We start from the raw sequence: 13,166 nt of genomic DNA, 5'->3' as shown, positions 1-13,166 counted from the left end.
AAATAATAATAATTCCTTCAGTTTCAATAGGGCCTCGCCACTGTCGGTGCTCGGGCCCTAATGAAGCGCACTGCTCCTGGTAAATAAATAAATTATAGCACTCACAAATTCACCCAGAACGTTTGTATAAAACTCCATAAAATCACTGACACTATAGCAAAATATTATCTATTTCCTAAATAACAGTTCCAGCTCAAAATGAAATATTGATGTTAACGTTACCTTTTCATGCATGTCCGTTCCGCGCTCAGGCCGAAGTCTAACCTCCTGTGGCCTACATGTGCTCTTTTTTCAATTAAAGCTATAGTGCGTAGTAGTAGTAGTTTCTGTCTCCCACATGAGGAATTCTAAGTAATGACAACAACACTGTGGGCGCGTCCACATGATACAAGCCTTCCATGATCGCGCACCCTCCTCCACAGTTGCTAGTAGCCAAGGAGGACATGGAGGATTAAAAAAAACATGATGGACTCTTCAGAAGAGGTAATTATCTTCACTTGAGTTTCTGCGTCCGAAAGTCTTGAAATCACAATCTTGAAAAAAAAAAACAGAGAGTTTTGTGGAGCTGATAGTCTTAATTAGCTTTATAGCAACTCATTTGGCAATGGCTTGAATCTAACAACGTTCATTAATATCAAAAAGTTACCCACTAAAGCTTTAATTACTGTGAATTCATGGTAATACTTGAAAGCACCAACATTTTTATCAACTCCTTTCTTCTCCCCTCTTCTGGCAGCTGGACTGTATACAGATTATATTGTGTGTTAGGGTGGATTTTTCATTTTTGTGTTTTCATGCTCTCTAGTAGAGCAGATAGGGCTGTCTGTTTTCCCTGTCAGCTTTTCTGAATGGATTCTCTCTCTGTGTCTTGTTTTTCAGGTCGAGGGATGGCGCTGTCATTTCTTCTCTTCTTCTCTGCCATGTTGCCCTTACTCAGAGTGTCTGCATCCTATAATACATCTGCTGGTAAACACACTCACACACACACACACTTTGCTATGGACGAAGTACACACGGCGATACACTGTCAAGAACTAATGAGGTTTAACCATGTATCAGCTAATTTAAATCGCTCACATTACTGTATTGTGTCAACAGATAAGTAAGGGTTAATGCCCGACGAGGTGTCCATTGTCAGGTATTAATGGACACGGTTGCCTCCGCCGAAGTCCATTAATACCTGACAAATGGACACCTCGAAGGGCATTAACCCGCTTATACCATGGTCACTTGCCAAATAACATATTTTTAAAACATTATTTCATATTTTAATTAGTTTTACAATCGAAATCTAAAGTTTATCCAAACAATAACTCCGTTTCCCTGGTTACGCCTGACGGTTTGACTAATACCTGGAACAATCATTCCCATCCATCAGGTTCTTATGCAATGCAAACGTTGTTCTCTCAACCAGGAATTAGGAAGAACCTTAGATACGATTTGCCTCCCTTAGCAACCGGAGATATTTATATAGTCCGCTCAGCTGATAGAACCCTTCAGTTTAGCTACGAGCCAGAAAGCTAACGCTATGCTAGCAAGATCCAAAGTCAATAACATTGTGTACAGTTGGCAATCAGTAAAAATAATTTGACAGTATGTTGAACAACAAGACAAGCTAGCTATCCAGCCATGTCATTGTCCCCAAAACAATATAACGACTTTAACGAAGAATTTGATCCGCGATGTGTAACGTTACTGTCGGCTGCAGCGGCGCAGCCTGAAGCAGCGAGCTGAACTGTGAATGAGATGTGAGATAACGTTATTCGCTGTGAAACTGAGTCAGTCCAGAGGGCCAGTAGAACTTACTTCTTGCAGCCTGTGTGTTTTAGCGCCATCCTGTGGTGTTCAGAGGACGATTTGGAAATAATAAATCCACATTTCCTTTTTGATTTAATATAGCGCATTCATATATAACAGTAAACAGTCAGTTTCACCGAACTCCTTTAGTAGGTTTCCTACATCACTTTTTAATGGACACCCTGCAGCCAATCAGAATCGAGTATTCACCCAGACCATGGTATAAGTAAGGGATAATCACCGAGAGGCAGGGCAATAAACAGTTACCGCGGCTTTCCACTTTTATGGCGAATGAGGACGCACTCAGTTCCCGAGTGCCCTCCCTGCCTCGCCTCGCCAAGCAAAGCTGGAGGTCAAACCAAACTTTGGAAACTAGACCTAACGGGGTGTCCGGGGAGAGAGCTGTGGATTCACGCAGCAATTTCAGGTCAGCCTCGGTGACATGGGGATGGTGTTTCGCCTTGTCTTGGCCATTCTTTCGATGTGTTTTTATTATGGATTTGAACACCCTGTTGCTGGTGGTAAACTCACTGTCCGCATATAAATTGAACCTTGAGAAATGACGGTTCAGTGAGGCTCTGATGCCGGTCATCGTTGCCACACTGTATGGCTTGCGTACGCTGCTTTGAACTATATCTATTAATTCTTTAACATTTTTTCAATCAGTTGTCTCCCCTAATCCTATCAAAATATATTAAAATTGACAATGAATTTGTCCATTTTAAAGACACTGTAATATTTAGAAGTAGCCTACAGCGAATAATGTTAGCTCAACTGTAGCTCAACTGTAGCTAACGTTAATAGTTTCTATAGCAACCACACAAGGCTGCATCTGATCACTAACGTTAGTTTAATAAGGTAGTTGCTACATTGTATCTCGCTTGCAAAACTATGTATCGACTGACCCTCCGATAGATTTCAGACACGTTTTAGAAACTTTTTTTAAACAAGGTTTATTTTTACAATGGACCTCATGTTTGAAATTTCTGTGATAGAAAAAAAATACAAGCGGCGTATTGATCTACTATTTGATGACGCTGTACTCAGTCAGCGGGCAATACACAGCGGGCAATATGCCGGGTTAATGCCCTCCTCCCAGCCAATCAGAATCAAGCATTCTTAAACGAAGTAGAATAACTTCATTTAATATTGTATGTGGAGTTTTCTTTTGCGGGGTGCAAATGTTCCACCAAAACAAGTGCCTTCCTGCAACCAATTGGGATATCAGCCTCACATAAGGGACCCAACGGCAAGGTTGGAAAAGGTCTGGTTAAGTTATGGTATAGGCTCAAAAACTACTTAGCCAGCATTGGAGAAAGATCCTGATTTGGGTTTAAAACAATTGCTTTGTTATAAGGGGGTTAGGGAACACTCATCGTCATGGTTACCAGAATGATTACTCGGTTGAGGCCAGGAAAAGAAAAGAAACCAATGTAGGAAACGGACAATTTTTGGTCATATGGGTCATATTGCACTGAGAAACTACCTTTCTTATGTGGTTTTGGTAAGATGTATCAATACCTGACTATTATTCTTAAACTGATACAGCAGTAATACTTCCTGGGTTCACAGAACTGTGCAGTAACAACAATGGACCACTAAGTGGATGTTTTTGTGTAGGTGTTGGATCTGCATGCCTCTGTATTCACCTTTCTACAGTCGTGTCTATGCCCTTTTCCCTCTGTCATATCAGTCAGCCTCTGAGCATGAAATTGCTGCTCAGACAAGCACCGTTTCCCCCCTAACAGCCCAGCTCGGCAGCCAGGCCTAGCTCCATATTCAAAAAGCAATCTGCAACCAATAGCAGCTGAAACCACTAATGAATATTTGCAGTAAAGTCATAGTGCTTATTATGTGGCTTTTATATTCAAGCTCATGCTTTGACACTAATGCTCAGAGGCAGATGTCAGATCTCTATAATACAGACATAAACCTGCCATCAGATGAGGGAGCTGTCATTTCCTCTTTTTGCTGAGCGGTGGGTGGGGGTATTTGCTATGGTAGTCACGTCTAGTGGTCTTTCCTGGCCTCTAGTGAGAAATGCGGGGACTGTTTAGTAGTTAGGGTTTTACACATTGGGTGAACATTAATGGAATGGCTGGCTCCAAATGTATTATCCCCAGGGAAGGCAAGGCAAGGCAAGGCAAGTATTTGAGAGATGGGGAGACTGAGGGGAATCAGACACACAGAAAATACTTGTGTTGCTTCAGTGAAACAGAGCTTTGCAGTGAACTGGCAGGAAATAAGGAATGCCAGCACAAAGATGAGGCTCTGAGGAGCTGGTTTCCTCCCAGGACTGATTGATGTCATGCGCTTTAATGGATTACTGATGGCCAGAGTGTGAAGTAAGGTGGTGGGTGGGGTGTATCGAGGTCACTTCCCAGCTACATCAAAGCTAGGCTGACATCTTCATCAAAGAGTCTATTACCATTCTTGGGGCTTATTTCTCCCCCTCTCTGTGCGTTGGCTTTTTTCGGCCCATTTCTTCCACACTGTCCTGTTTTTATTAAAAGACTGCTCAGGTTGAGGGGCTGATACCTCCTGTTGTTAGCAGTGTAGGTCTTATCTGCCTATATCCATTTATTAGTTTAGTCTTTTAACAGGCTCGCTCTACATTATCCCACTTATTACACGGCTACTCACCAAATAAATCAATAATATGACACAAAATATTGATTTAAAAAGGATTTTATTGATGTAAAAACAATGTTATTGCTTCTGCTAAAGAAAATAGTCTGTTACATCTCTGCGGTTGGAACACTGTGGCCATAGCAACCTAAACTCTATAGCCTCCCTAGCGTTATAATTCACATTAAAATTAACATTTCTGTCGATGGTGAAGTGAGACAAGGTGAATGGGACTTCTTTGGGAATATTTATGTTGACAGTTCTGTCCTCACTCATCTTGTTTCCTTCTTGCCCAGGTGCTGCAGTTGACACACCTGGAAACACAATGTTACAATGTAACCATTGGCACTACCGCTGAAGTTACTGTGTAGCGATCACACACTGTATATAGAGATGTAGCGATAGGCGCTCACCACATGTGCTGCTATTGCCTGGATTGGAGGACAGGATGTGTAGTCTATATCCATGAGGTTCCACTTCCGGGATTGTTCAGGTGTCGCCGGAGTTACCTTCCTCTTTCTTTGTGTTGGCGTTATAAACTACGGTGGATTTATGAAGACTATGGTTAACTGCTCCTCAGATCTCTGCAGGGTAAATCCAGACAGCTAGCTAGACTGTCTGTCCAATCTGAGTTTTCTGTTGCACGACTAAAACAACTTTTGAACATTCACATGTTCCACCCAAACAAGTTCCTTCCCGAGGCTATTTTGTATAGACGCGGTTGCTCCGTCTGCCGCTTAGCCCCATCCAAGACGATAGTGATTGGTTTAAAGAAATGCCAATAAACCAGAGGCAGGTCTGGACTAGCCAGACCTTCCTCCATAGTGCTGTGGAGGAAGGCCTGGCAATGCGAGACTAGATCTGTAGTGGTTGGAGCCCAGTAGCCCCTCAGGCTGCCCTCACATCTGTGCCCAGTCACAGACATTATCTCCCTACTCTCAAGACCAGCCTGAGGGAGGAGCTGGACAGCTGTGATTGGTGTATCTCCTTGAAAGCCAGGCTGCCTGGCTGAATTGGAGTAACATTTGCCCAGGGACATTGTTTCCCATGGGCTCACGACAGAACCTCACTGCTTGTCTGTTCAGTAGCTGTTAGTCTTTTTTTAGTGGTTGAAGGTAGAAAGCATAAGCGTCAGCAGAACAAAGAGATACATACTTATTTTTTTAAACTAGCAACGGGGCAGTTTGGATTGTTAGGCTTAGAGAAGATGCACCCCCTGTAATTTTCTTCACACACTCTTTGGCATCGTTGTGGTTCTTGGTCTCGGCGTTGCGAGTGAGATAAATGTACTCATTGCCATTCTCATCCCGTTTTAAAAGAGTCTCTTGTCAAGTCTCGATTGCCCTCTCTGCCTCGTCTTGCCAGATGCAGCTAGACGTCGAACCACACTTTTCGGACGAGTCCACTCGCTATGTTAGGGGACAGCACCTCTGAACATACAGATTTAAATACCCCGTGGCTGGATTTGAAGGTAGCACAAGTCCTTATGTAAAACTTTAAAACGTGTCAACATATTACAGCGCTAACTGCTATGTAACTGGCAATCGAGTACGTTCCAACGTTGGCGTTTCTTACAGATGCATAAAGTGATCGTAGGATCTGATTGAGGTTTTCTGTCTTGACCTGTGAAAGTCTGTTGACATATTCTTCTGGATGAACCAGTCTTTAAACACTGCCGAGCCCGTACTGACGCCGTTCAGTGTTTCCTTCATGTCTGTCTTCTTCAATGTTGTCCCTTTCTCTTTCATCCAGCTCTTTGTGTCTTTTAACCTCTCTTGCTTTGTCTGTGCTGTTTTCTTGTTCTTCTTTTCGTTTCTTTACTGGGGACTGTGTAGCCATTACCCACAAATCCAACATTTCGTTATAGGGATGTCCTGATCCCGATCACAGTATCTGATTTTCTTTTTTTTTTTTTACTGATTGGGGATTGGCATTCATCCCGTTTACCTACTCCAAGCGTGTACATCAGCTTGTAGTGATCTTCGTGTGAAAGTCCGTCTTTCTTATTCATCTGTTTTTTTAAATAAGCAGATTACTCTAATTCTCCACACTTTCAGTAACTCCACCAGGAAACCTCGCTTTCAAGCCGTTATTCCCTGGAACTGACATCTGTAAACACAAGAAGAAAATCAAAGATTGACTATTAAGCGCAAGAGGCATCACTAAGTTTTCATTATCCAGCGACTAAAATAGAAAAAGATTATACAATGTAAATAAATTAAAATAGGAGACTAAAAACTTAGATAATGTACAAAAGATTGCTAAAAATACTTTGGGGGATATTGCATTTGTCGCAAAAATAAATATTGCAAATATTGCACAGTAGTAGTTCACAGTAGAGTGAAGTAGTGAGGATTATTGCACATTTTATCATAGTGAATTGTTCAGTGTTTTATCATGTTTTTGCCATTAGTTTGACTGTGGCAGGGAAAAAACTGTTATAGAACTGTTTTATGTGTATTGATACTGTCCGCACTACTGTGTCTGAGTCTGTGTGTGCAGTGTTTGGGTCTGAGCAGAGAGTGAGCTGGGTGGAGTGAGTCTCTAATGATGCTCTGCTCTTTTCCAGCCTCGCTGTTTGTATGTTGTGTCCATAGAAGGAAGCTTAGTCCCAATAATCCTCTTTGTAGTCTTAATGACTCTTTGGAGAGCCTTCCTCTCTGTCTGTTTGGTGTTCCCATACCAGACACTGATGCCTGTAGTGAGGATGCTCTCTATCAGTCCTCTGCAGGCCTTGGTGAGAGGGCGATGACTCAGTCCTGCTTTCCTGAGCAGCCTGATGAAGTACAGCTACGTCTGGGCCTTTTTCACTGGGACATTTGTGTTCAAGGTCCAGCTCAGGTCAGATGCCGGCCCAGAAACTTGTAGTTTTCGGGCCCTCTCCACCTCAGTCCGTCTGATGGTGAGAGGATGCAGAGGGAGAGGATTCTTCCTGAAGTCCATTATTATTTCCTTTGTCTTGTCCCTGTTGAGGATGAGGTCATTCTCCTCTCCATAAACAAGAATGTCCTTTCCCAGACTCCTGTAACCTGACTCAATCTGGATTTACCCTGCAGAGGTCTTAGGAGCAGTTAACCATAGTCCTCATAAATCCACCAGGGTTTAGAATGCAGGAGCAATCCCGGAAGTGGAACGTTGTGGATATAGACTGGTCCTGCATCAACACAGCTTCGGAGAACAGAGAGAGGTCGAGCTTGTGACCATCACTAATCACTGAAAATCCTCTGATAAAACTGATTTGAAAAACACAAAGCATGTGAAAATACATTACTTTTAGAAAGAAATAATTGTGGTGGCAGAATTTAATTTCTGTCCCATTGTCACCTTCCAAATCTTTGTTCTGTAGCCTGAGTACATCAGTGTTAGACAGTCTGAACATGCAAATCTGTCTCCTGGCCACTAGTCATGCCCCAGCTGGCCCCATTAACCCCGTCCCCATCTCACTGCCAGCGCAATGTTTCCATGTGAAACCATTACAGGTGAAAAATAAGCTCTGCTGGCAGCAACAAGCCCAAACTTTATATGGCTGCTGAAAACATAACAGAGGTCTCCATCTAGTGGTGGGGTCATGAGACAGTCAGAAAAGCCTTTTCTAAATAAAAGAAAAAGCTTTTCTGACAGTTAGAAAAAGTACTTTCTGAAACCTGCCAAACATGTTTCTCTCTATTTCTACTCTCTGTGTTTCATCTCTGGCTTTTTGGTTGAATCATTTTGTATTTGTCTGTACATATTGTCATGTCCTTCATTGTCATTAAGTATTATTTGGAATATTATAGTGTATAGCAGATAGAATATTATAGTGCCCATGTCAGGGTTAGGGGTTGCTATTTGCTTCTTAATTTCATTGTAAAATGAAATTGTCATTAATTGAAGGTAATTATAAAGGATAAACAGCCAACAGTCTAAGGGCAAAAGTGTTTAAACCTTTTCCGAAAAGGCTTGTCATAGAGAGGCGAAACGCATCGAATCACACAACAGCCATAACAGGGTACCATGTCTCTCCTCAGAGGCATTTATAGTGTTGTATTGAGAAGTGACAGAAGTAGGTGTGTGAAGAATATAAAAAGAGAGCTTGAGAGAGAAGTATTGCACGGTGTTGCATGGGTTAGTACTGCCACCTCACAGCAGGTTCAACCTGGCCGGCTACGGCCTATCTGTGTGTAGTTTCTATGTTCTCTCTAAGCCTGCTTGGGTGTGTTCCAGTTTCCTCCCACAGTCCACAAACCTCCAGGTTACGTCCTTGCCTACTGGAGATTTGAATCTGTAAAAATGTGTCAAAAATATATAGTTTTGTAAACTTTAGTAATTCCCTAAAACAGCTGCTCACTGTAGTTTCTATCAAACAAATAGGAAATGCAAATTTAGTTGGGGACTCTTTTCAGCGGTGGATGAATCCACATTTGGTTCTCTAGTTAGGATTTGTGGCAGCCGGACGGTGTGTGTGGGATTGAGTCAAAATAAAGTACAGTGTGTGTGTTCATGGTGATGAAGGAACATGTCAGCCAGTGCAACAGTGAGGCTTAGTAACATGAGTCTAGGCACAGAGGGAGAAGATATATCCGGCTGTGATAGACACACAATGCTTGTAAGTGTGAAAGTTTATTGAAGGAGAGCCTCAAAGGGGGTTCCAACAAAAAGATGGATGCATCGTTGGTTTGATGTTTTCATGGTATTTGATGGCCAGGGATGGGTCACTCTCTGCTCCACCTGACCGTGTGTCTCTCTTTCAGGTTGTGCTATCATCCGTCCTCCCAGAGATGGAGGGATAAGGTACAGAGGTCTGACACAAGAGCAGGTGAGAAGGGCTGTTGAGTTATAACAGCTGCACATAGATCAGTTCAAATTCACTAGTCTGGTATTCACAACACAGATTAATGTCATTACAATTATATATCAACTTTACTTTTTATATTCCAAATCCTACAAAGTACTCCGGCTCTGACCAGAGTTTAAAACATTCCACTTCTTTGTATTTTATGTTTTTATTTGTATTGCCCTTTGGCCTAGAATGTGTCAAAGTTTTGGCATAAAACAGTCAAATTGATCCATACTAAATATCATCGTATCAAAGGCTTCAATTTCAAAATATTTGTATCAGCCTTAAAATTGTGCGTGTGTTGAACTAAGACTGGTCATTATAGCCTGAAATGTGCACTGTACAACAACAGGGCCATGTCATAGTCACCACACTGCTGAGTTATGCTGTACACCAGGGGTCTTTAACGTTTTATAACCCAATGATCCCTTATCTTTAAGAGAGACGGAGCAGGGACCCCCAACTACAAAGCCTTTACACATACCTTTTTAGTGCATATAATACCAACCTATTAAAATAATTTTTGTTATGATTTTATAAATTATGTTTAATGTTAAACATACATGTGGAACAGTGAATCGGATTAACTGTGGATCTTAGTGACTACCTTACATAAACGCCAGTAAGCCTATCATTAATATCTTTTTATTTTTTTACAAATAGGCTGATTTATAAGATGTTGGATTCATGTTAAGACATTTTCATTTTTGAAAATACTTTCAAAAGTTGCAAAGGAACTCCATTCATTTTGCCAGATGATGGTCTAGTACCCAAACATTGACTATTAAATATATTTTTTGCAAGTTAGACAGTATTTTTATGGAGGAAATATTTATTCATAATTCAAATTGAAAGTCCAAAGAGAAATTGAAAGTCCAAAGAGAAAACGAGAAAAAGCGAGATCAAATTAAAAATATTATTATTTATTTTTTATTTTTTATTTTCCATTTGGCTTTGGCTTTTGAATTTAATATTTGGCTTTTGAATTTCAATTTAACATTGGCTTTTAATTTTCATTTAATATTTGGCTTTTGAATTTCAATTTAACATTGGCTTTTAATTTTCATTTAATATTTGGCTTTTGAATTTCAATTTAACATTGGCTTTTAATTTTCATTTAATATTTGGCTTTTGAATTTCAATATAACATTGGATTTTCATTTGGATTTAATATTTGGCTTTTGAATGTCCATTTAACATTGCCTTTTTGTTTGGACTTGACACATGTCAATGTAAATGAGGAGGCGTGGCCCAAAGGCTGGTGGGAGGGTCTGAAACGAAAGGGGTGCCGAGGCACCTTATGAGCAGCAGGGGGAGCTGACTGCTGAGGAGCATCTGTCTGCAGCTTCACAACCAGGCTGGCTTGGCCTCTTATTTCACATGATAGAAAATGATGATGTAGGCTAAACACAAACGACATTTCGTGCACCACAGTGAAGTTTTCATGTAGTTACTATAATTGGGCCCGTGTTAGTGAGGACTAGATTAGGACTGTATTTAAAGCTGATTCTGGTTCCCAACTTCGCCCCAGGTGTGTCTGTTTAAAACACGACTCAGACAACTTCTCTCTTTAGATGTTATATTTAATTAAGCAACAGTAGAAACATGGGTGTGGGTAGCTCTGCTTACGTGTGTTTGTGTGTGGTCAGATCTCGAGGACGCACACACACACACAATCTCAACCGGATAGTCATCGTCCGAACTGCGACCTCTCCTTTTTAATTCTCTCACTTTTTTCAAAAGCCAAATATTAAATGAAAATGAAAAGCCAATGTTAAATTGAAATTCAAAAGCCAAATATTAAATTCAAAAGCCAAAGCCAAATGGAAAATTAAAAAAACAAACAATATTTTTAATTTCATCTCGCTTTGTTTTCTCTTTGGACTTTCAATTTCTCTTTGTATTTGTATAAATATTTCCTCCATATATTTTAACCTACTCCTCCGATGCACCTGTCTCACATTATAGATGTGCAAAGTATTTTTCTGTACTGAAAAAACTTTAAAAAAAATTAACAATGACATGCGGTTTCTCCTATGCTTCGTTCACCCCTGCCTGTATGATATATGTCATTTGTTCTGAAAATTAAATAAAAATAGTTTAAAAAAAATTAACAATAATTTGGAGGCCTGTCTGGGGTAACTCTGAGGACCCCCTAGGGGCCCCGGACCCCCTGTTGAAGATCTCTGCTGTAGACATTCACATTCTACTGAAGGTAAACATGGAGCAAGTGCTGAGTTTGCAGAGTGAGATGTTACTAAATATGAAAAAATATACTTATAGACGAGGGAAGAATAAGAAATAAAGTCCTGCTTCTCTACAGTAAAGGTTAAAAAAAACTGTTTCAAAATTTACCCTAACTCATATTAATTTGATTGAAGTGTTTAATATATGTACATCTGCTTAAAGTGGCTAAATGTCACTTTCAGTTTGTGTTCATTCTAGCGGTAGTTCTTACCACACCTGCGTAAAGCTCTTTTCTCCTTCTGTGCTGTATCACCTACTGTAGATTACTGAGTAGTTACTTATAGTCGTGATGAATGTTTTGCTCTGACAGATAATCATTCATTTACAATAAGAGAATACGTTACAGATGCATCGTTGCATTTCCAGTGTTGCATACGGTAACTTAGTTATAAAATAACATTGAATGAAATAGACATATTACATACCTTAGGGCCAATTCGGGGTGGGTTTTGAATCATTTACAATCCCGTAATTGTCTCCATCTGTTAAAGCCTGACCAAGTGATACTCACGTTATCGCCCGTTGTCTTTTACGTTCCCTTTTATTTTTTTGTTGTTCTTGGTTTAATTTCCTTATTTCCTGTGATGGCCCTGCCCCAGTATCAGCCAAAAGTACAACAGATAACCTCTAAAATAACACTGAAATACAATTTCTATATAAAGAAATCTCCTGCTTCCTTTTACCTGGCTCAACTGGCTGGATACACTAACACAGGCTTTTCCAGTGTTACAAAGAAATCTGTGACCCATCAGAATGTGATACTGTAGCACCGTCTACCTGCCGTAAATCATTCTGTGACTTTGCGGGAACAATCGGACCCGGGCAGATGCCGTACTAAAAACTATATAAAAATAGCGTTCCTGTCACTGTTAGTTTCATTTGCTGTTACAGGTCATTTAAGACCATTGTATAAAAAATGACAGAGCTTTAGAAACATAAAAAAAGTTACATATAGTCACTTTAAGGCAAATACAGCCCTCATCCAGAAACACACACTCTACACTTAACCATCCAAATCCTTTCTTTGCTTGTACAAACAATATAAACAAATCTGTTGTGATATATTTAATATAATTTGTGTGTGTGTGTGTGTGTGTGTGTGTGTGTGTGTGTGTGTGTGTGTGTGTGTGTGTGTGCGCGCGTGTGTGTGTGTGTGTGTGTGTGTGTAGATCCGCAGTGTGCAGGTGCTTCCGGTAGACTATGAGATAGAGTACATCTGCAGGGGCAACAGGGTGATTGTGGGACCCAAGGTCAGGAAGTGTTTGCCCAACGGCACTTGGACCGATCTGATCCAGCGCAGCAGATGCTGTGAGTTTAACCTCAGCTGACTCTCCATCACACATTCATTCATCTCCCACCTGAAACACTGTTTCAGACCAAGCAGCAACTTCCGGGCCTGAACGCTGAAGCTCCTTAAAGCTGCATTCTCACTAGCTTCCAGCAGGGGGCGACTCCTCTAGATCCAAAGGGAAGTTTGTTTATTTTTGGACATTTTAGGCCTTTATTTATATAGGACAGCTGAAGACATGAAAGGGGAGAGAGAGGGGGAACAACATGCAGCAAAGGGCTGCAGGGCTGAGTCGAACCCACAGCTGCTGAGTCGAGGAGTAAATATATGGGCGCCTGCTCTACCAGCGGAGCTACCCAAGTGCCCAGAAGTCTCTTTCTATAGAAGTCT

The 13,166-nt window shown here is 40.9% G+C and overlaps 1 protein-coding gene across 4 annotated transcripts in view; it reads left to right on the top strand.

Annotated features, from left to right (window-relative positions):
* Positions 1–13,166, top strand: part of gabbr1b (gamma-aminobutyric acid (GABA) B receptor, 1b) — a 294,834-nt gene that overhangs the window by 81,020 nt on the left and 200,648 nt on the right. For all 4 annotated transcript variants that reach the window (XM_039820112.1, XM_039820110.1, XM_039820111.1 and 1 more), the window contains exons 2-4: positions 880–966; positions 9,156–9,220; positions 12,658–12,796. In XM_039820112.1, coding sequence (XP_039676046.1) covers positions 880–966; positions 9,156–9,220; positions 12,658–12,796 — 291 coding nt within the window. The remainder of the gene's footprint in view (positions 1–879; positions 967–9,155; positions 9,221–12,657; positions 12,797–13,166) is intronic.

This window comes from Perca fluviatilis, chromosome 13, assembly GCF_010015445.1.
Source record: "Perca fluviatilis chromosome 13, GENO_Pfluv_1.0, whole genome shotgun sequence".
Taxonomy (NCBI): domain Eukaryota; kingdom Metazoa; phylum Chordata; class Actinopteri; order Perciformes; family Percidae; genus Perca; species Perca fluviatilis.
This window is presented reverse-complemented; position numbering and strand designations above follow the sequence as displayed.